The 21,823-nt window shown below is 33.5% G+C and overlaps 2 protein-coding genes across 2 annotated transcripts; both read right to left on the reverse strand.

Annotated features, from left to right (window-relative positions):
- Nucleotides 1-9,753: 9,753 nt before the first annotated feature.
- LOC120115755 lies at nucleotides 9,754-10,209 on the reverse strand. Its single transcript, XM_039136366.1, has one exon. It carries the CDS (start codon nucleotides 10,207-10,209, stop codon nucleotides 9,754-9,756), a length of 456 nt encoding a protein of 151 aa, XP_038992297.1.
- A 5,944-nt stretch (nucleotides 10,210-16,153) lies between these two features.
- LOC120115781 lies at nucleotides 16,154-16,914 on the reverse strand. Its single transcript, XM_039136391.1, has 2 exons — nucleotides 16,839-16,914; nucleotides 16,154-16,737 (listed from the first exon to the last, which is right to left on the reverse strand). The coding sequence occupies exons 1-2, from the start codon at nucleotides 16,854-16,856 to the stop codon at nucleotides 16,261-16,263; spliced, it is 495 nt and encodes a 164-aa protein (XP_038992322.1). The 5' UTR covers nucleotides 16,857-16,914; the 3' UTR covers nucleotides 16,154-16,260.
- Nucleotides 16,915-21,823: the final 4,909 nt, after the last annotated feature.

Here is a 21,823-nt window from a genome sequence, read left to right on the forward strand (position 1 = left end):
GATATGATAGTCGTTTGAGATTATAAGATTAGATTTTATCATGTCTCTATCAGCAAGTTAACATCAAGCTCAGATTGCCATCAATTTTTTAATGGAAAAGGACAAGTTTGGAACATATGAATAGTTGGGTGACTATTTTGTAACTTTTGATAGTCGTGGGACTCAAGAAAGCAACACCTTATAGTTGGAGGACCATGTTGTAATTTTTAATAGTCAGAAGACTCAATAAAACTGCACCCTATAGTCAGGATACCATTTATATACTTTACCCTTATAAATTTAATCTTTATTACCTACATATCCTATCAATTTGGTCTTAATTTTAGTGCACACTTCTGTTCTATTTAACTTTCAACGATAAGATGTAATTTAAGATATATAATAGATGTAGTCAATTAGGTTCAAGTCTCCCATATGTCTTAGTTCAGTGGTTGGACGTGCGCTTAGTTTCCCAAAGCACCCAAGTTTGATTTTTCATTTTATTATTATTGTGTCAACATATGATTGGAGGACTAAATTTATTTAATTAAACTAAAATTAGGATAAATTCGATAAAATATATAATTAATTAGGATTAAATATGTAATTATATAGAAAATAACTATCATGTCAATATTTATGTTATTTTTAACAGTTGGTAGCTTGATTGATAGCATTTTAATAATTGAGTGGATTAATTTAAAAAAAATAGTTTGATGGTCAAAATAGCATCGACTTTATAGTTTAGTGATTATTTGAGTAGTTTTCCATTTTATTATATATCAAAGGTTTTTTTTTGTTTTTCACCAAAAGCATCAATAGAAAATTGGTGAAGAATGTGAGGGAAACATACCATGATTGAGATTTAGAAAGCGATTCTCTTGTTTAAAATAATCACAAATTGTGATAAATTGTAAAGGTGGTAATTGAGTTTTTTGGATCGATTTTGAGTTGGGTCATTTTGGATCGAGTCATTTTGTGTCTCTATTATTTCAATTTAGATTCGGTTTAGGTCAGATCGGATCTGATTTGAGTTTAGTTCGAATATAAAAAATTTAGTTTAGGTCGAGTCAAAATCAAATCGATTGATTTTTGGGTCTGATTAATATCAAATTAGTTGACTTTGAATCGTGTCAATATCAAATTAGTTGATTTTGGTTCGGGTCAACCATTATATTTTCAGTCAATTTGGATCGATTTCAATTCGGGTCAACCATTGTTACTTTTTGTCGTCGTAACTTTCCGTTCTTCTCTTTATTACTTATAATTCAAGAATTTTATGTGAATATATGTTGTCACGTCCTAAATTCAGAGCTTGAAGTTTTAGTTTTAATCAATCGAATCAACAAATCTTTAAAATCAAGAATTTTATGTGAATATATAATTCACCTTTCAAATTCAGTGCTAGAAGTTGTTTCACCAGATATAGAGATGATTTTTTAACTAAGGAAAGATTATATTAAACAATTAAACCATTAATAGAAGTGATGGTTAACTAGTAGTATAATATAAAAAAAAAAAGTACATCATTTTACTATTTATCAATGCTAAAAATAGATAATAATAATAAATAAATAAATTATTCATTCATTTAGACTCAATTATCGAGTTAAAAACGGGTCGAAGTTTAGTTCGGATCGAATTGGATAATATGATATTGTCTTATGGTGACAGATCGGCATCGTAAATGATTGTTGCGTACACTCTGATAGTTGAATGAGTTTTAAATTTTGTTATCATTCGTAAAACCTTCAAATTGGACTAGTAGTCTAAAGAATCTCTACACTAAAAGTTTTACCAAGGGATCCGTTATTTAATATATGCCTTTTAGTTATATGTATATCAATTTTATTAGACTTTGACAGATAACTTTTAAATTTAGATGGAGCTACTCTACATCTTTATAAATAGTTTGGTGGTACTAATGTAACACCCCAACCCGTATCCGACCCGGATACGAATCCTAAATGTCACATTAACATTTCAAAACATTTACTTGTGCAAAATAGTGAATAATTTTAAACTTTCACTAAATAAAACTAAATAATTTACATAAAGTTATTCAAAACGGTTTATAAAACTTATTAGAACAAAAACAGTTTAAACCTTCAGTTACATGCCAACACTATTTATTATAAGAAAGAGAACCTACTATAAAATTTCTTCTGATATGATCTCGAATAAAACTATGCTGTCTCAGATGTCTATCCTTGCTTTTCCAACTTCTTTGATCCTACGTGTGAAACAATCACACACTAAATCTTTGACTTAGTGAGGCATATAAAGCATATAATAGAAACCATAAAAAAATTCATATAACAAAATGAATACATGCACATATGCCATCATTATCAACATCAACATCATTATCATGATCTCTATCTTTATTATTAACCCATTTAAAACATGTAATCTTGTACTTAACCTTTGTAACATGTTATCTTGTACTTAACATTTGTAACATACCATATAATACATGTCACCAAGCAATAACACAGTATCACATATAAATCTTATAATATATTTCATATAACAAAGCATATACATCACATGCAATATATTTATGTTATCTCTTTAATAGCTCATGTACTAGCCCATGTACACTTGTGAGAACTAAAGATATGTGAGTGCATTGAGGTTGTGCACAAATGCTATCACCACAGCTCGTATAAAGTCCTACCAGGGGCATGTAAAATTGTCCCAAAGGACCTCGTATATGTCCCGAAGGACCACATAGAACCCTCGACTCTTAGCATGCCAACTATACCCTAAGCTCTCATATCACATACTATGGGCTTTACCATATAGACATATAATCTCATAACTTATTACCATGTAGCTTGTATAACAATCTTGTATGATCTCATAGATCCTTGTTATATAACCCATATCACATAGGTTCATATCATATAACATATATCATATGTGCATGTAATCATGTAGATCGTATCATATAGCTTATATCATTTCTCACGTAATCATTTAGTTCATTTTCACATATCTTGTCACATATTAATGTATTCACACCAATCATGATCACATAGAATAACATGTGACACATATTCCAATTTTCATGTACTCATGAATACATAAGAATCATATCAATCATATGCTTGTATTTATGAAATCATGCATTCAAATATGGGAAATAGACTTATCGAAAATCCTACCCAATGATGTATAAAACATCTATGTATAATGTTATGCATGCATTACAAATCAAATAACATTTTAGGAGTCACTTTTTACCATAGTAACTCCGTCACTGGCTCATCGCAAGCCAATGTTTGTTCTATAACATAATTATAAACTAAATTTGCACTCACCTTGACACTTTATATATCCAAAAGATGTTCCTCACTATAATCCACAACAACCCTTTTATACTTGACTTGTCTTAGTCATAAATCAATCACGATTTGTACAAATCACAATTTCATAACAATGGATATGTTAGTATTGTACTAACATAAACACATCTCCAAAACAAAATCCATAATATACTTGAAACTCAATTTCTATCAAAATACTTAACACTTAATAATTCCTTTTAACATTGGCACCAACTTTTCCAATTTACACAAAATGGTCATTCACCATTTTATCACTTAAATTTTAATACCAAAAATTCTAGTACTGAAATTATTACCAACCAATTACTTTTACAAAGGTACAATTACATTTAAGCACCCCAACTATGTAAATGTTGCAATTAAATCTCCAATCTTTTCAAGCTTCCAAGATGGTCATATTTCACTTCTAAACGCTCATTTCAATTCCAAAATAGTAATTTCCAACATAGTACATCAACTATTAAAAAATTATACAATCATTCACAACTTTTCCAAAATTTCCAAATTGGTCCCCTAACTTTTCAAAAATTATAGAATGGTCCCCAAATTTTCTAAGGCTTATAGAATACTTCCTACATCATTTCCAGACCTTATATAATTTTTCCATAATTTTTCTCACTCAAATACATCATGGCTGAATACTTTATCCTTTAAAACTATGTTTTCATGATTTTGCTTGATTTTGATTCGATTCAAGCATGAAATCAACTTCCTATCAACCTTACAACATCTATACAATCAACTTCCTATCATTGGTACCAAATGATAGCGTTTTTTTGCGTAGAATAATTTTCTATTTCACGGCATAACTCAAAATCCAAAGAAAATTGCTCAAAAATGGAAAGCAAATATTTTTCCTTACTTCCAAACGAACTCATGGCAAAAGGAGGAGCTGATGAACAACTTAGCATGATATCATGCATATCTACCTTTAATTTAACTTTAATGAATTTTAAATTCATTAAATTGGGAAAAATACCAATTTACCCTTAATGAAACTTCATAATCACCTTTAATTTGCACATTTACATCATACATTGATCATCACATGCAATAAATTTTTTCCCTTCTCGTGAGGATGCATTTATAATCTTTTTTGAGAAACTAATTTTGTCTTTCTCAAGATTGCTCATCTAAGAGCATCAATATTTCTTTCTTAAGACTGTTTTTCTCAAAGGCCATTTTTCTCCTCTCATGAGGACATCATCTAATTCTCATACTTCAAGATCTTTTTCTCCTCTCATGAGGATAAATTCAAATGGTCATTTTATCAAAATAAAGATAAAATCAAATACATGAAATAAACTTCATCTTGACATCCATAAAAACATTCAAGATAGTCATTCATAAATGCATCATTTTTCAGGAAAGAAAAGTTTGATGATGACTAGACGTCCTCAACACGAAGGAACAACGTCATTCACAAATTTAACGTCCTAAAGTGAAGGATAAGATCTTCCAAAGGTGACTATATCTCCTCAACAAGAAGGAGAAATGTCATCATTGGATTTGCCATCGAGCAACGATTAACTCTCCTCAGCACGAAGGAGCAATATCGCTTTCAAAGACAAATTATCTCCAGATAACTAGACTTCCTCAGCAAGAAGGAACAATGCCGTCTCAAGACTCAAAATGACTAGTCGTCCTCATTGAGAAGGAACCATGTCAAATTGAGCCATCAAAATACAACCAGATATCCTCAACGTGAATGAATGGTGTCGTTTTCAGATTTCCCGAGAGAATGAAGTATTAAAGCAACTAGATCTCCTCAACATGCAGGAGCAGACTATTTGTCACCTTTGAGATTGTTTCTCTCGAAACAAAGTTTAGTCTCGCTTGAGACTGTTTCCCTTGAAGCCCAAATTTTGGAGTTGTTTCACTTGAAACAAAGTCGATCTCACTTGAGATCATTTTTCTCAATACAAATTTTGTCTCACTTTAGACAGTTTTCCTCAAGACATGAACACTTGAGAATGTTTTTCTTAAAATCAAATTTCGTCTTACTTGAGACATTATTCCTTAAGACACTAGCATTTGAGATTGTTTTTCTTCATCTCGCTTGAGATAATTTTCCCTTGAAACGTAAATTTTGAAATTGCTTCACTCGAAACAAAATTTTATCTCACCTGAGATAGCTTCTCTGGAAGCAAATTTCTTTCCACTCATTTATTTTCACTAAAATATTGAATATTTGACAGGAATTCTAAGAGATAGCAAATAATTTCATTCCATAAACCCATGTTGAAGAAGAAGATTTCATTTTCAAGTTAATCATGGGTAACCATGAGTAGATCTCCTCAACGAGATGGAGTAATGTCATCATTATATTTGACACCAAGTAACAATTAGCTTTCCTCAGCATGAAGGAGAAACTTCTTTTTCAAAGTAAAACTATTTTTAGACAATTAGAGTTCCTCAGCAAGAAGGAACAACATTGTCTTCAGATTCACAATATTTCAAGAACAACTAGTTTTCCTCACCAAAAAGGAACCATGTCGAATCAAACGGTCAAAATAGGGCTAGACGTCCTCAACACGGCTAGACGTCCTTAACACGAAGGAACACTATCGTCCACCAAACAGATCTCCTTAACGGAAGGATCAGTGTCATCCTAGACAATCAAATTTCCTTAACGCAAAGGAACCGTGTTGTCTCCAAATTATCTCCAAATACGGCTAGACGTCCTCAACACGAAGGAATAATGTAGTCAACCGACCAGATCTCCTCAATAAGAAGGAATATCATCAAATGAAAGCGGCCAGAACTCTTCAACATGGATGAGTAGTGTCGTCTTCAACACCATATTACCTTCGGATTGACTCTGTAGCACCCCAACCCGTATCCGACCTGGATACGAGTCCGAGTTGTCACATTGACTTTCTAAAATATTTACTATTAAAAGATAGTTGAAAATTTTAAACTTTTATTTGTATAAAAATGGTGGAACCCTTGATCAAAAGTAAATAAATAGAATTCAACTTAATTTGAAAATAGAAACTCAATAATTTGCATAAATATAATATTGTATGTTTTAAAAAAATGATCAGAGCATATGCAGTTCAAACCTTTAATTACACGCTAACACATTTAGTATAACAAAATAACATACTGTATAAATCACTTCTGATATGATCTTCTGGTAGATATATGTTATCTTGATTGATCCTAGCCTTGTTCTTCATGATTCTTTGTACCTACGTATGAAACACTCACACGCTAAGTCGTTGACTTAGTGAGGCATATAAAGTGTATAATAAAACATTAAAACACTTAATCATATTGTAAGCTTTTCATAAAATCATATAAAGAAACCATAGAGCACATTATAAAACAAAAGCATACATGCATATATATATATATATCATGCACTATTCATTTAGATTATTTCCTTTAATAGCCATTGGTACATCATTGAGAACTTAAGGTATGTGAGTGCATTGAGGTTGTGCACTAATACTGTCACCACAGCTCGTATAAATTGCACGCACCGAAGTGCCGCGTAGAATATGCACTGAAGTGCCACGTAAAAATGTCCCGAAGGACCACATAGATATGTCCTGAAGGACCGCGTAGAAATGTCTCGAAGGACTGCGTAGAACCCTCGACTCTTGGCATGTCAATTACAACTTTAGCTCTCATATCACATACTTTTGGGCTTTACAATTTATACCATTTCACATAGCTTATATCACATAGACAAATAATCACATAGATTATATCACATAGCTTATATCACATTTTCATATAATCACGTAGTTCAATATCACATAAATTGTATCACATTTTCATATAATCACATAGATCATGTCAAATATAATGAAATATAAACAATGCATGTTCACGTAGTAAAAAAAATCAAAACTATGCTTATATTCATGACATATCATCATATTATTTCATGAATTTTCAAACATTGTTTTAAATCAATTATAGGAAATATATTCATCGCAAGTCTTCTTTCCATAAGACAATATATATATATAGTAGTATGCACTCACTTAGTCAAAGCACAATCTTTATCTCTCTCTTGATCGATCTTATATTGTTGATTAGTCCAGAGCTCGTCTTCGCTCGATATCTACACAAATATACGATCGATATGAATATCAGAATTCATATTACTATTAATCCATCCTTAATAACTTAAGCTAAACAAAACACTTAATTCAAAATTTCAATTTGAATAGTATCGATACCCTAGTCCTAGTACTGATACTTCCTCATTATGGTATCGATATTATACTTCAGTATCGATACCATTTCTACATTCTGGAATTCGTCTCTAAAAATGGTACCGATACTTATACATTGGTATCGATACCCTTGGTATCGATGCTACTTCTTCGATATCGATACTATACTATTGATGCATACAATTTCACCTTATGGTATCGATATTATTGTTCTAGTATCGATACCCAAACCCATATCTTACCTATTTTTGCTTTGGAGTATCGGTACTGGATGAACAGTACCGATACCTCTTGCCCAGAACTTAATCATTACAACCCAAAAATTTACCAAAACTTACTTAAATCTCACTCTTTAACTCCTTCCATACTTTTAAACTCAACTATAATTACCAAAACCAAATTGCATCACTTTACTACACCTAAACATCCAAAACCCCATTAGAACATTTAAAACTAAAAATCATACCATTTAATGCACACATCCCAAATCCTTTTTCCAACACTTTAATCTTCTTATTCTAACTCATGAAAAGTCATATATGACTTCAAAATTCATTTACTAATCCTTTCTCATAAATTCTCTTAAAAACCCTTTTTACTTATTGCCTTTAATTCACACATCTCATAGTTTTGATCAATCTTAAGCTTTTCTTAATCTTATATAACCACTAAAGACTAAAAACCAACTTAAAAATGAAAGGAATAATCAAATTAAGACAAACTCACCTTAGTTAGGAACTCACGGTGGAGAGGAGGAAGAAAGATGAAGAAAAATCTAGATTTCCTTTACCTTTTCTTTCCCTTTCCACGTGGATATATAACACCCAACAATGAATTTTTAACTTATTTCCTTGTCTAATGACCATTATACCCTTTCACCTCTCAATCTTTGCTAAACAACCTACAAAAATAACTTCTAATTAAGTCCCTGAACTTTTTAATTCATCTAAATTGATCACGAAGTTTTAAAATCTTACACTTTGGTCACTAGCCCGGTGTTTGGGATGTTACAAATCTCCCCCTTAAGAAAATTCGTCACTGAATTTTCACTGTATAAAGATATGGGGATATTGTCTACGCATATCATCCTCACGTTCCCATGTTGCTTCCTTTACTTTATGATTCCTCCACAAAACTTTGACCAATGAAATATTCTTATTCCTTAACTGTTTAACTTCATATGCCAAATCTGCACCTGTTCTTCCTCATAGGTCAAGTAAGGTTGAACTTCTATATCTTCTGGCACAACGATATGAGAAGTATCAGATCGATATCTTCGAAGCATGGAAACATGGAAAACATTATGAATCTTCTCCAATTCCGGTGGCAAAACTAACTGATATGCCATTGGTCCCACTCTCTTAATAATCTCACATGGCCCAATAAATATGGGGCTAAGTTTTCCTTTCCGGCCAAAACGTAGCACTTTTTTCCATGGAGATACTTTAAAAAATACTTTATCTCCAACTTCTAACTGAATCTTTTTTCTCTTTATATCGACATATGACTTCTGTCTATCGACTGCCCCTTTGAGATTATGCTGAATCACTTGAACTTTCTCCTATACCTATTTGATCAATTCAGGATCAAGAACTTCCCAATCCTTAAGCTCGTACCAATTCAATGGTGTATGACACTTCCTCCCGTATAAAGTCTCATAGGGAGCCATCTTAATGCTTGATTGATAACTATTGTTGTAAACAAATTCTGCGAGTGACAAATATTTTTCCCAAGATCATTTGAACTCGATAACACATGCCCGCAACATATCTTCTAGGATTTAAATTGTCTGCTCAGACTGTCCATCTGTCTGAGGATAAAAGGCTGTATTAAAGTTAATCAAGTCCCTAAAACTCTATGCAAAGCTTTCCAAAATCTTGAAGTAAATTGTGGATCTCGATCAGAAACTATCGAATAAGGTACACCATAAAGTTTAACAATCTTTCTAATATACAATTCAACATACTTGTCCATAGAGAAATCAGTTCGAACAGGAATAAAATGCGCTTACTTAGTCAATCGATCAAAGATCATCCAAATTGAATCTCTTTTGTTCGGATTCAAAGGTAACACCGTTACAAAATCCATCGTAATATTCTCACATTTCCACTGAGGAATAGAGATTGATTGCAACAATCAGAAGGAACCTGATGTTCAACTTTTACTTGCTGATACGTCAAACACTTGGACACAAATTCAGTGATACTTCTTTTTATTCTTGACCACCATTAGCGACTTTTAAGATCCATATATATCTTATTTTCACCTAGGTGCATAGTCAACGGATTATAATGAGCTTCTGTCAACAAGTCATTCTTCAATTCCACATTATCCGGAATAACAAGCCTTCCACGATAATAAAGATGGCCATCTAGCTTAACTTCAAAATCCTTATTCCTTTCATTTTCCACTTGCTCCACTCTTCTCAAACACTTATCATCTTTACTTTGTAAGTCTTTAATTCGATCCAACAAAATTGTCTTAAGCTTTAACTCAGCAAGTAATGCACCATCTCCATTTAATGACAACCTCGCATCTAAAGCTCGTAAAGCTGAGATCGTTTTCCGACTCAAAGCATCAGCTACCACATTTACTTTCCCGGGATAAAAATCAATTACCATATCATAATCTTTAAGAAGCTCAATCCATCCTCGTTGTCTCAAATTTAACTCTTTCTGACTCATCAAATACTTTAAACTCTTATGATCCGTGTAGAGGTAGCAACGTTCACCATATAAGTAGTGACACCATATCTTAAAAGTGAACACTACTGCAACCAACTCCAAATCATGCGTCAGATAGTTTTTCTAGTGTAGTTTCAATTGCCTCGATGCATATGCCACTACTTTACCTTCTTGCATCAATACACATCCCAAGCCATTATGGGATGCGTCATTGTAAACCACATAGTTCTTGCTAGATTTGGGTTGGATCAATACTAGAGCTTCTGTCAAAATTCTCTTTAACGCTTCAAAACTCTCTTGACACTTAGGAGTCCAGGAAAATGATACATTTTTCCTCAGCAACTTGGTCAACGACAAAGCTATCATCGAAAAGTTCTTAACGAACCTTCGTTAATAACCTGCAAGACCTAGGAAACTCCGAACTTCTGACACATTCTTTGGAATTTCCCAGTCTAATATGTCTTTTATTTTATGAGGATCTACACGAATTCCATCTGCAGATACCACATGCCCAAGGAATGTATCCTCAGCTAACCAAAACTCACACTTAGACAGTTTGGCATAAAGCTTCTTATCTCGTAAATTTTTTAGAACTACTCTAAGGTGCATGTCATGCTCTTCATTGGATTTGATCCTCTGGTAGAGGATACAGCTGACTCAGATCTCGTATTAGATTGAAAATCAGAATCTATGCCTCTCTTTAATGGTGCTGAGCTTGATGAATCATCATCTCTCTTAGTCATCTGAGATTTTTGTTCTCCATACCTCTCATTATAAGCTCTCTCTAGAGATTTAACACGATTAACCACTTCTTGAAATGAGGACAGATTCAAAACTATTAACAACTCTTTTACTCTGGGGTGCAAGCCCTCAACAAACAAATCGCAGTAATAATTTTTAGTCGAAACCGGCTCAGTAGAAAATCTACTCAACTTATTGAACTCGCACTCGTACTCATACACAGTGTGATTCCATTACTTCAGACTGATAAATTCTTGCTTCATTTGCTTAATAAACTTATCCCCGATATACGAGTTCTTGAACTCTTCTAAGAATAAAGACCATGTCACTTGGTCACTTGACATTCTCATAGAGACATTAGTCCACCATACCCGAGCTTCACCTCGTAGTAACAAGACCACTCCATCTAACTTCTCTACTTCAGAATAGTGGAGAACCTCCAACATGATCTTGACATTATTTGCTTAATAATACTTTTGGGCTTTACAATTTATACCATTTCAAATAGCTTATATCACATAGACAAATAATCACATAGATCATATCACATAGCTTATATCACATTTTCATATAATCATGTAGTTCAATATCACAAATAATCAATCCTTAATAACTTAAGCAAAACAAAACATTGAATTCAAAATTTCAATCTGAACAGTATCGGTACCATAGTCCTAGTACCGATACTTCCTCATTATGTTATTGTAACACCCCCTGACCCGTATCCGACCCAGATACGAATCCGATGTGTCACATTAACTTTTCAAACTTTTGAAAACATTTAATAATACGATTAAATCCTTACAAGGAAAAAAACTTAATAAAGCATAGCTAAAATACATATCAGAGCATCTATACTTTAAAATTATAGTACATGCCAACAACATTTCTATATAATCACATACATTTCACATTTCTCTGATTTGATAATTTTTGAGGATATATTTTCATGCCCCTTGCTAACTCCTCACATGGCTTTGAACCTACGTGTGAAAACACTCACACGCTAGGTCATTGACTTAGTGAGGCATTACGAGTAATATAAAACAATAAAACATTTATTGTTAATTTACAAAAGAAATGTTAAATTACAAAATACCACAAGTCTTATAACGTACAACATCTCTTATTAATCACTGATGAATTTATACTCATTTGATTCCTGATTATACCTTTCATGTAATTAATAATATAGACTTTTCATTTAATATTCATTTGTTTAATTGGCCCAACGCATAATACTAAGAACTCAAGGTATGTGAGTACATTGAGGTTGTGCACTAATGCTGTCACCGCAGCTCACATAATTTGCACCGAAGTGCCACATAATTGTCCCAAAGGACCACATAGGTTTGCACTAAAGTGCCACATAATTTTGTACCGAAGGATCACATAGAACCCTTGACTCTTGGCATGCCAACCATACCTCTAATTTTCATACATATACCTTGGGCTTTAACTTATAATTATTTTGAGTTTCACTAATTAAAGTGTATATTATTGGCATAGAGTACATTCTCATAGTTTACTTTCACATAGAATAGTTTCATATATATATATATATATCACATTTTCACATACACTTCACATAGCATTATCACTATTCTTATTTATTCACATCCAAACATTTATTCAAAGTATTTTATTTCTCATAGTTCTTCAATATTTTCCTTTAATCACATAACATATTTTCATAATGATTCACATAATTATTTCATATTACATATCATTATTCCACTTATTCATTTACTTATATGAATCATACTTATATAGAAAATCTTCACATAAACTCATGTCATTTCATTTTGGTTAAAAACATTTTTAGGTTGAATCATCACAAGCCTTCCTCCAATAATAATTTATTTAAATAAATAGCACTCATCTTTGCCTCAATTAAGCCCTAAGCAATACCTCTTTTCCTTTAGCTTACTAACTATGCACGTCCATTCTTTCAACACTTGATTCTGATAAACTCTACACATTAATATGACCCAAGAATATCAGAACTCAAATACATCTGCCCAATTAATCTTTACTTAAACGAAATAAAACACTTAATTTAACATTTCAGACTAACTAGTATCGATACTCTGCCTACAATACTGATACTTCTCTTCTATGGTACCTATATCCACTTCAGTACCGATAACATTTTATCATTATGGAAATCACCTTTCAAATACAGTATTGATACCATCCTCTTGGTATCGATATCTCCACCTCATTACTGATACTAATTCAATTAGTATCGATATTGTTCTTTGGTTCATACAAAATTCTTTAAATTTAACCTTATATTAATGGTACTGTTCTTCCAGTACCTATACCCTTACCCAAAATTCTTCTGTTTCACTTCAAAAAATTACTCATCTTCACTTAAATCTCCTACTTTATACCCCATTCGTGCCTTTAAACTTACTTACACTCACCCCAATTAACTTATATACAATAATCTGCTTTAGATATCCAAATTTATCCATATAACTTTTGAGACTGAAAATCATATCACTTCTTCAAACATGTTCTTAATCCTTTTTGATACTTTTAATCCCTTAATTAAACCCTTGACAAGTCAAATATTCCATTAGAATTCAAATATTCATCATTTCCTAACAATTCCCTCAAAAACCCATTTTACTAAATCACCATTAATTTATCAATCTCTTAGTTTCAATTTATCTTTAAGCTTTATTAAGTTTCTATAATACCAAAGGAACCAAAACCAAATCAAAAATGAAGGAATAAAACAACTTAAATCAGCTTACCTTACTCATGGAAGCATATGGTGGAAGAGAAGAAGAGAAGAAGAGAATAGAAGAATATCCAGGATTTTCCTTTCTTTTTTCCTCATTTCCCACATGCTTAAATAACCTTATAAATGAATTTTTAATTCCTTTCATGATAAAAGACCACTTTTCCCTTCCAACCATCAATCTTGAATAATAAATCCTATATGCAAATTTTCCAAATTAGTCCTTAAACTTTTCTAATTATTAAAATTAAACGACTAACTTTTTAATCCTTACACTTTAGTCACTAACCCAATATTTGGGGTGTTACAATTCTCCCCCACTTAAAAAAATCCGTCCTCGATTTTTCACTATAAAAAGAGATAAGAAACTTGTTTCCTTAAGTCCATTTCACGCTTCTATGCTATTTCCTTCACTTGTGACTTCCTAAAGAACTTTATGTGACAGATTCATTGCATATCTTAGTTATTTACTTCACTTACTAAAATCCGTATTGGTTATTCTTTATGAATCAGGACATATTAAACTTTCATTTCTTCCCGTGCTATGATGTGAGAAAGACCTATTCAATATTTCTTAATATCGAAACATGGAAGACATTGAACTTTTGTCATTTCCTTGAAAAATTTCTTTCAAATTCCTTGATAATCTTCACTTATCTTAACTTACTTAATCAAATTTGGCCGCACTAAGTCTCAATCTTTCAATTCCAACCAACTTAATGATGTCCCATATATTCTTATACGAAAAACTTCATATAAAGCTATCTTGAAAATTTCCTAACTTGCGGACATGATATTTATTTAAAATTAACTTGATGTGAACTCTTTTTCATGGCATGCAACCATCCCCAGAAGAACTCTTTTTCATGGCATGCAACCATCCCCAGACTTTAAATCTTCAATTTATCCTTTTTTCTACTTATTCTATATTTGACGAACACTAAAATTTATCTTTCTTTTAAAGACCATTATATAGTCAACACTTCTCAAAGTAAAATTATCTTATAACTTTGTCATACCCATAATCATATTAACCTGCCATGATGCAACTAATAAACACTTCATCAATCTCCAGATAATTAGTCCATTTCCTGTTTTTACACTCCTTCACATACATTTGACTTTTGAAATCCTAATAGATATAATATCATTCATCCTCAATAATTTAGTAAAAGAAAAATATAATTATTGACTATCTTCTTATCATTCTTTGAATTTATTTGACTATATATCGAACTTCTTTACTATACAATCCTTATCCACTTAACAGAGTCTACATGGCAATAAAATACAACCTTAAAGAATCCACACTTATGCTTGCTCAACTTAGAATATCATTTCTCATGATCCTTTAAACTTGTTCACACATGTCTTAACATAACTTTCAAAAGTTGAATAACCTTGTTAGACTAACCAACTACCTGCGGATGGACAATAGCACAAAAAATTTGATCAAATTCCGTAGGCCTTGCTAAAAAATTCCAAAACCTTGAGGTTAACCTGAAACCCCTCATATAACATTAATACTAGTATTCCATGTAGTCTGACTATCTCCATAAAAAATCAGTTCTAACCGTAATGGAATGCGTAATCTTTGTTACTTGCTCCCCAATTACTTAGATTGAATCATTTTTTATTCGATGTCACCAATTACTTAGATTGAATCCTTTTTATTCGATGTCAAAAGTAATTCAGTTACAAAATTAATTGAAACGTTTTCTCTTTTCTATTAAGAACTGAAATTTGTTTACGACATGTCAAGCTTATCAGGTACACCTCTTTAAGATCCTTTATCACACTTAGTTCTTTAAACCGTTCACATATATTCCTTATGTCTTTATCTCTTTAAATAGTGAAAATAATTCTTATTTCTTATATTCATCCTTTATTCTAGAAAAAAAAATCATGAACTTTCCTCTGCTTTGAAGGCACTATCTTTTTCTTTCAAAAGACAACCAAAATCAACATAACATATCACTTTCCATATCTTTATTACGATACCTAAAAGTCTTAACCTTTTTCTTTGTCTTACTTTTACTTTGTAATTTGACTCCTGTAACAAGGATATCTCAAAGCCCTTGACCAATTTAGATGAGAATTCAACATGCAATAAGCCCACTGCAGATATAACGGAGACATTATCATGCTCTAGAAAAATTCTGTGACTCAGATATCTTTATCTTCATAAAATTGTTGGAGATGACTTCCTTTTCATTGAGAAAAGAGTACCTTCACGCTCCTTTCACTAGGACAAAAACCTCTGCGCTCCTTTTAGGTTTAAATATTATATTAAATATACATACTTATTTTTAAAATTATATAGTTAAATTTAAATTTTATGTATATATCTAAGTTATATATGACTGTATAGGTTCAAAACTATGTGGCTTGATCAATTGAGACTTGAAACGAACTTGAAAAGGACATGAGCATCTAAGCCAAGTGAAGCAGCAAACAAGACTAACACACCGTCCATTCCATATTATGTTTACTCTATACTTGCACAGGTCATGAGCTATAGGGAGAAAAAGGAACCTTGCAACATAAAATTAACCATCTTATACACGAAGCTTAGGATCAACACCAACTGATTTCAGAGATTCAACCCGATACTTAGGTTTATCGGCGAACATATCAGCCCGTGTGGGATCATCAATGGCATAATCATCATCGTTCTTCTGAACATGCGCAACTTTCCTGAAAAACGACTGCTTCACGAACTTGTCAGCCTCATCCAGCACTCGCTCCGGCTCCTCCACCTCGGGTAAACTCTCCCTCCTCTTCTTGTTAACTCGCACCTGCGGCGAGTTCTTTAGCTGTTGCACCACCGTGTGAACCCCCAGTGTGGTTGCCAACGCTATCATGCCAACCGCAACGTATATCGCCACGTAATCGCCCTTTCTCTTCGGCGGCTTCACGTCTTGAGAGTGCCCGAAATGATCAGCTGTCGGTGCGTAGGATTTCAGTCTCGGTGGCGTTGAGGTCGCATACGTCGCTCTTCCTCGCAAATGATTAGCTAACTGCTTCAAACAAACCTGGGATCAATCATCATCATCATCATCATCATCATCACACAATACAATTTTAAACAATAAATCCAATGGAGTATGATAAACATAAAAGAAGGATGACTCACAGTTGATCTAAAAGCCATGATTTTGTTGATGGACCGTGTTGTAGAAACTGATAAAGAATCTCTTTGTCAACAGATAAGTTGGTTGGTACAGTAGAAGTTAGGAATCTGGTGGGGATTTATATAAGAAGATAGGAACAGAGTTCTGGAGCCACGTAACAGAGAACACAACTTAAGTGACACTTGTCTTGATTTGCAAGTGTACACCTTTCTCACAGAGGCTTCATCAAGCGACACGTGTTTCAACTACAATTTTCTTATTTTATCTGTTCTTGGCACAGTAAAGAGACGAGAATTATTTAAATTTGATTTAGTTAAAACTCGCTAATGTTTAATTAATTAAATTTGATTTAAATTTGATTTAGATTAAACTAGAGAAAATAATCTCAGTGACAAAAAATGCCTTATAATATACGATTTTAACCAACTTTTTTTGGATTTGCCAAAATGACCAACTAAATCGCAATGCGATCGATAATTCGCAACGCGATCTCCGGTATCGCAAATCAGTTTCCAGATTCGCAACGCGATTCTGACTATCGCATTGCGATTTCCCAAATTCGTGTTGCGATTTTCCTAATTCGCGTTGCGATTTTCCTAATTCGCATTGCGATTTACATAGCGCCATTCGTATTAACGCGTATTTTTTTTTCAAATTCCAAACACGAATATATTAATATATCAGAAACTGAACCGTCCACAGTATATCCCGTAATCGCAACTCATAATCTAAAACCTAAAATCACAACTCAGTCTCATCTCCATCTCTCACTCTCTACGGCGAAATCCCTCACAACCATTCACGGTCAGAAATCCCTCACAATCATTCAGAAATGGAAAATCAATCTTCGATGGTTAGTTTTTTTAATTATTTTTATTTTGAAATTTTTGCATTATTTTAGGTTTTTCATATTGAAATTGATGATAAGTTTACTGGTAATTTCAATAATAGATTAACCATTTCACTTAGATTTCTTATTAAATTCATTCGATTGCTGCCAATACTACTAAATTGTTTAGTCTTTAACCCTGTGAAGTTAGTATTTGTCTTTGTTTTGTCTTTTGGTTGAAGTAATGCAGAAGAAGAATAGTTTCTAAACTTAAAATCGCAACATGAAAATGAAAATCGCAACACGAAAATGACTATCGCAACGAGAGAAATGAAAATCGCAACGAGAAATGAAAATCGCAACGATATAATCGCATTGCGATTCTCTCGTTGCGATAGTCATTTCTGCGTTGCGATTTTCATTCTCTCGTTGCGATTTTCATTTCAACCAAAAGACAAAACAGTGTTGTAAATTTTAGTTTCAAGAATAAACTACTATTTATGTTTATTGTTTTTGGTATATCTTCACAGTGTAGTTTTTGGTATATCTAACTTGGTATGTTTATTGTTTTTGTAGAAATTTTTTTCGGCTTCATTGACAACGAGAAGGTTTGAGGAAACCTGCTTCGGGCCATGGCTGAGAGTACAACATCCGGGTGGAGATGCTAATTTAACCCATTTGTGGCTTCAGACCATTACTAGCGATCTACCCGACAGTATACAACGTGGTGAGGAAGAGATGGTTTCATTTTCCACCGGCGTATACTTGTTTTGGGCGGAAGGAGTTCTGCTTAATCACTGGTATACGATTCGGACACGATGATGTAGGCTGGTACACTCGTCATATCACCCGCCCATCATGGTTATCCATGGTTTTTCCTGATGAGTCAATAAAGAAGCCGAACTTACACGTCGACGACCTGAAGAAATTGTTTAATAAGAAAGATGGTTTTACTCGGATGAATGACGTTGATGTTGTCCGAGTATGCCTTCTAGTACTTTTGTATGCTGGCTTTTTAGGCAGAGAGGCCAGACAACCTGTTCCTCAGGAGCTAATATTATTGGTAGAGGACTTAAATGCATGGAATCTGTTTCTGTGTGGTTCGTATATATGGAAAGCTACCTGGACTAAGTTGTCATCTGTCTTTGATGACCGCAAAAGTTTGCGTGGCGATGGGTCGAAATACACTTTGTCAGGCTTTGTTTGGGCCTTTAAGGTAAGAATTTCTATATAATGTTTTCAAAATTATAATTAATTATTTAACAATTACTAATGTTTGTTATTATATTGTTTGTAGATTTGGATATTCGAGGCTTTCTCCAGTATGCGGACATATGCATTAAAAACTTCAAATGATATTCCTAGGGCTATTTCTTAGAAGAGGAAACGTCTGTTGGATTGGGAAGACTTAATACCATATGCGACAATAAATAATATAAGTTAACACAAATACTATCATATATAAACAAGTTATTAATAGTAGACGTTTAACTTTGTTTGAGTTTTTATATTTTTAGGAGGCCAACACTCCATTAATGAGACTGACACCCACGGAGGCTGAGCTTGCCACTGATTGGTGGCAAGCTAGTCATCATTTTCTTGATGGCACGAATGATGAGCAGCCTCCACTTCCTCCACTTCGAGAGCTATCACCTCACCCAGAGCCATCACCTGATCGACCCGACTATACACCTCTACAACGAGAGCCATCACCTATCCCGTCACATCATCGAGCCTCTTCTCCACCATTACCTCATGATAGGTGACCGGCAAAGATGCCACGACTTCTATCTCCCTATTCTCCACCTCCACCTCCACGGGATGAGTCAAGGGAGTTACGTGATGAGGTCAATGCCTTGCATGAGGAGATCGGTACTCTACGCGATAACGATGGTGCATGGCGTGTGGAGGTGTCTACTTTACATGGTGAGGTTGCCGCTCTACGTGAGATGGTAGTATCGTTGCAGAATGAGGTTAATACTCTACGCAACGGGGTAAGTTTAAGATTTTCCATATTTAACTTGATGATAAATTTACTCGTAATTTCACTTAGATTAACCATTTCACTTAGATTGTTTAGTAAATTTATTCAGTTGCTGCCAATACTGCTAAACTGTTTATTAACACTGTGAAGTTAGTATTTGTCTTTTGTTGTCTTTTGGTTGAAGTAAATTTATTCGGTTGCTGCCAATTCTGCTAAACTGTGTATTCTTTAACATTGTGAAGTTAGTATTTCTCTTTGTTTTGTCTTTTGGTTGAAAGTATATTTGTTTGGTTGCTGCCAATTCTGCTAAACTGTGTATTCTTTAACACTGTGAAGTTAGTATTTGTCTTTGTTTTGTCTTTTGGTTGAAAGTAAATTTGTTCGGTTGCTGTCAATTCTGCTAAACTGTGTATTCTTTAACAGTGTGAAGTTAGTATTTGTCTTTGTTTTGTCCTTTGGTTGAAAGCAAATTTATTTGTTTGCTGCCAATTCTGCTAAACTGTGTATTCTTTAATACTCTGAAGTTAGTATTTGTCTTTGTTTTGTCTTTTGGTTGAAGTAATGCAATCCATTCAAGTTTCAATTTACAGAAGAAGAAGAAATAGTTTATTCTTGAAACTATATTTTAGCAACACTGTTTTGTCTTTTGGTTGAAATAAAAATCGCAACGAGAGAATGAAAATCGCAACGCGAAACTATAATCGTGTTGCGATTTTCATTCCGCATTGCGATTCTCTCGTTGTGATTTTCATTTCGCGTTGCGATTCTCTCGTTGCGATTTTCGTTTCGCGTTGCGATTTTCATTCTCTCGTTGTGATTTTCATTTCGCGTTGCGATAGTCATTTTTCACGTTGCGATTTTAAGTTCCAGAAACTATTCTTCTTCTGCAAATTGAAACTTGAATGAATTGCATTACTTCAACCAATAGACAAAGACAAATACTAAGTTGACAGTGTTGCAAGTTTGAAACATATTTGTCTTTGTTATCTGATGCATTTTGTGAACTATGATAGAATAATGACTTGGGTGAATTCAATGCAAGTTTGAAACATATTTGTCTTTGTTTTCACTGTTTAAATATCATGTCTGTTTATTTACTGATTTTTGTATATAATTATTTAGCGGCCCGATAAGGTGGATGCTTTACGTCGGGTTTTTCTTGCACGACAGAGTTCACGCATCAGACGGCGTGCACGTGCTATTAAGTCTCCGTACACCCCAATAGTACGAAGACACCGCAAGAAGAAGCCCGACTCGCCTGTCATCCCTCAAGAGTCCACTCTTTATCGTTGAAGAGGCCCCTATCATTCCTCGAGAGTCCCCTCCCACCGTTCAAGAGGCCACTGTCATCGTTGAAGAGGTCCCTCCCACCATTCAAGAGCCCGATTCACATGGCGTCATATGTAAGATTCTTGAGAAACCCTCTGACGTGCCGGACATGATAGATGATAGTTGGCTCTCGTATGAGTTACCGGCCAGTACCATTCCGGTATCTAAAGTGGAGAGGAGACAACTACCAGACATAATTCTGGATAACACCCTTTGGGCTAAGACCGCAATTGATTTTTATCTGCATGAGCGGAGCCAGGGGTGTTTCACTGACATATGCAAGCTCAACGATGATATCTATTTGTTGCTTGATCGGTCTTGGTGGGGCGTATTATTAGGGGTCGAAGACAATGGCTATTTCGATGGAGGGGTAAGTCTTATATTTTTCTTATATTTCAATTTGATTATTTTTTTTAAATTTATGTAAGTTACTAATATATGTCTTTTTTTTGTAAAACTACATATCGATGCGTGGGTGTCACGTCTTCTAATAATTAGGAAACTTAAGGAAAATAAAAGAAATACACGATATACAATTATGCCGACGTCTTTTAACGCCGTTCACTCGAAGAATCAACGAGATGAATTATTTGCGTTGGGCAATGGAAAAGCTAAACTTTATCCTGCATGGTGGGAGGTCGATAAGGTTAGTATTTATTTTAGATTGAGTTTAAAGGTATTCATAAATAAGTGCGCAAATGAATGAATTATTACTTATGATTACAGGTGTTTATCCCATGTTTTGGAACGTAAACATTGGCTTCTCGTCGAGCTTCAGCTCCCATCCCTTAAGGCAATAGTATATGACAGCATGATAAATTACATATCATTGGCTGATTTAAGAG

The sequence above is a fragment of the Hibiscus syriacus genome, unplaced genomic scaffold, assembly GCF_006381635.1.
Source record: "Hibiscus syriacus cultivar Baekdansim isolate YM2019G1 unplaced genomic scaffold, ASM638163v2 tig00110271_pilon, whole genome shotgun sequence".
NCBI lineage: Eukaryota > Viridiplantae > Streptophyta > Magnoliopsida > Malvales > Malvaceae > Hibiscus > Hibiscus syriacus.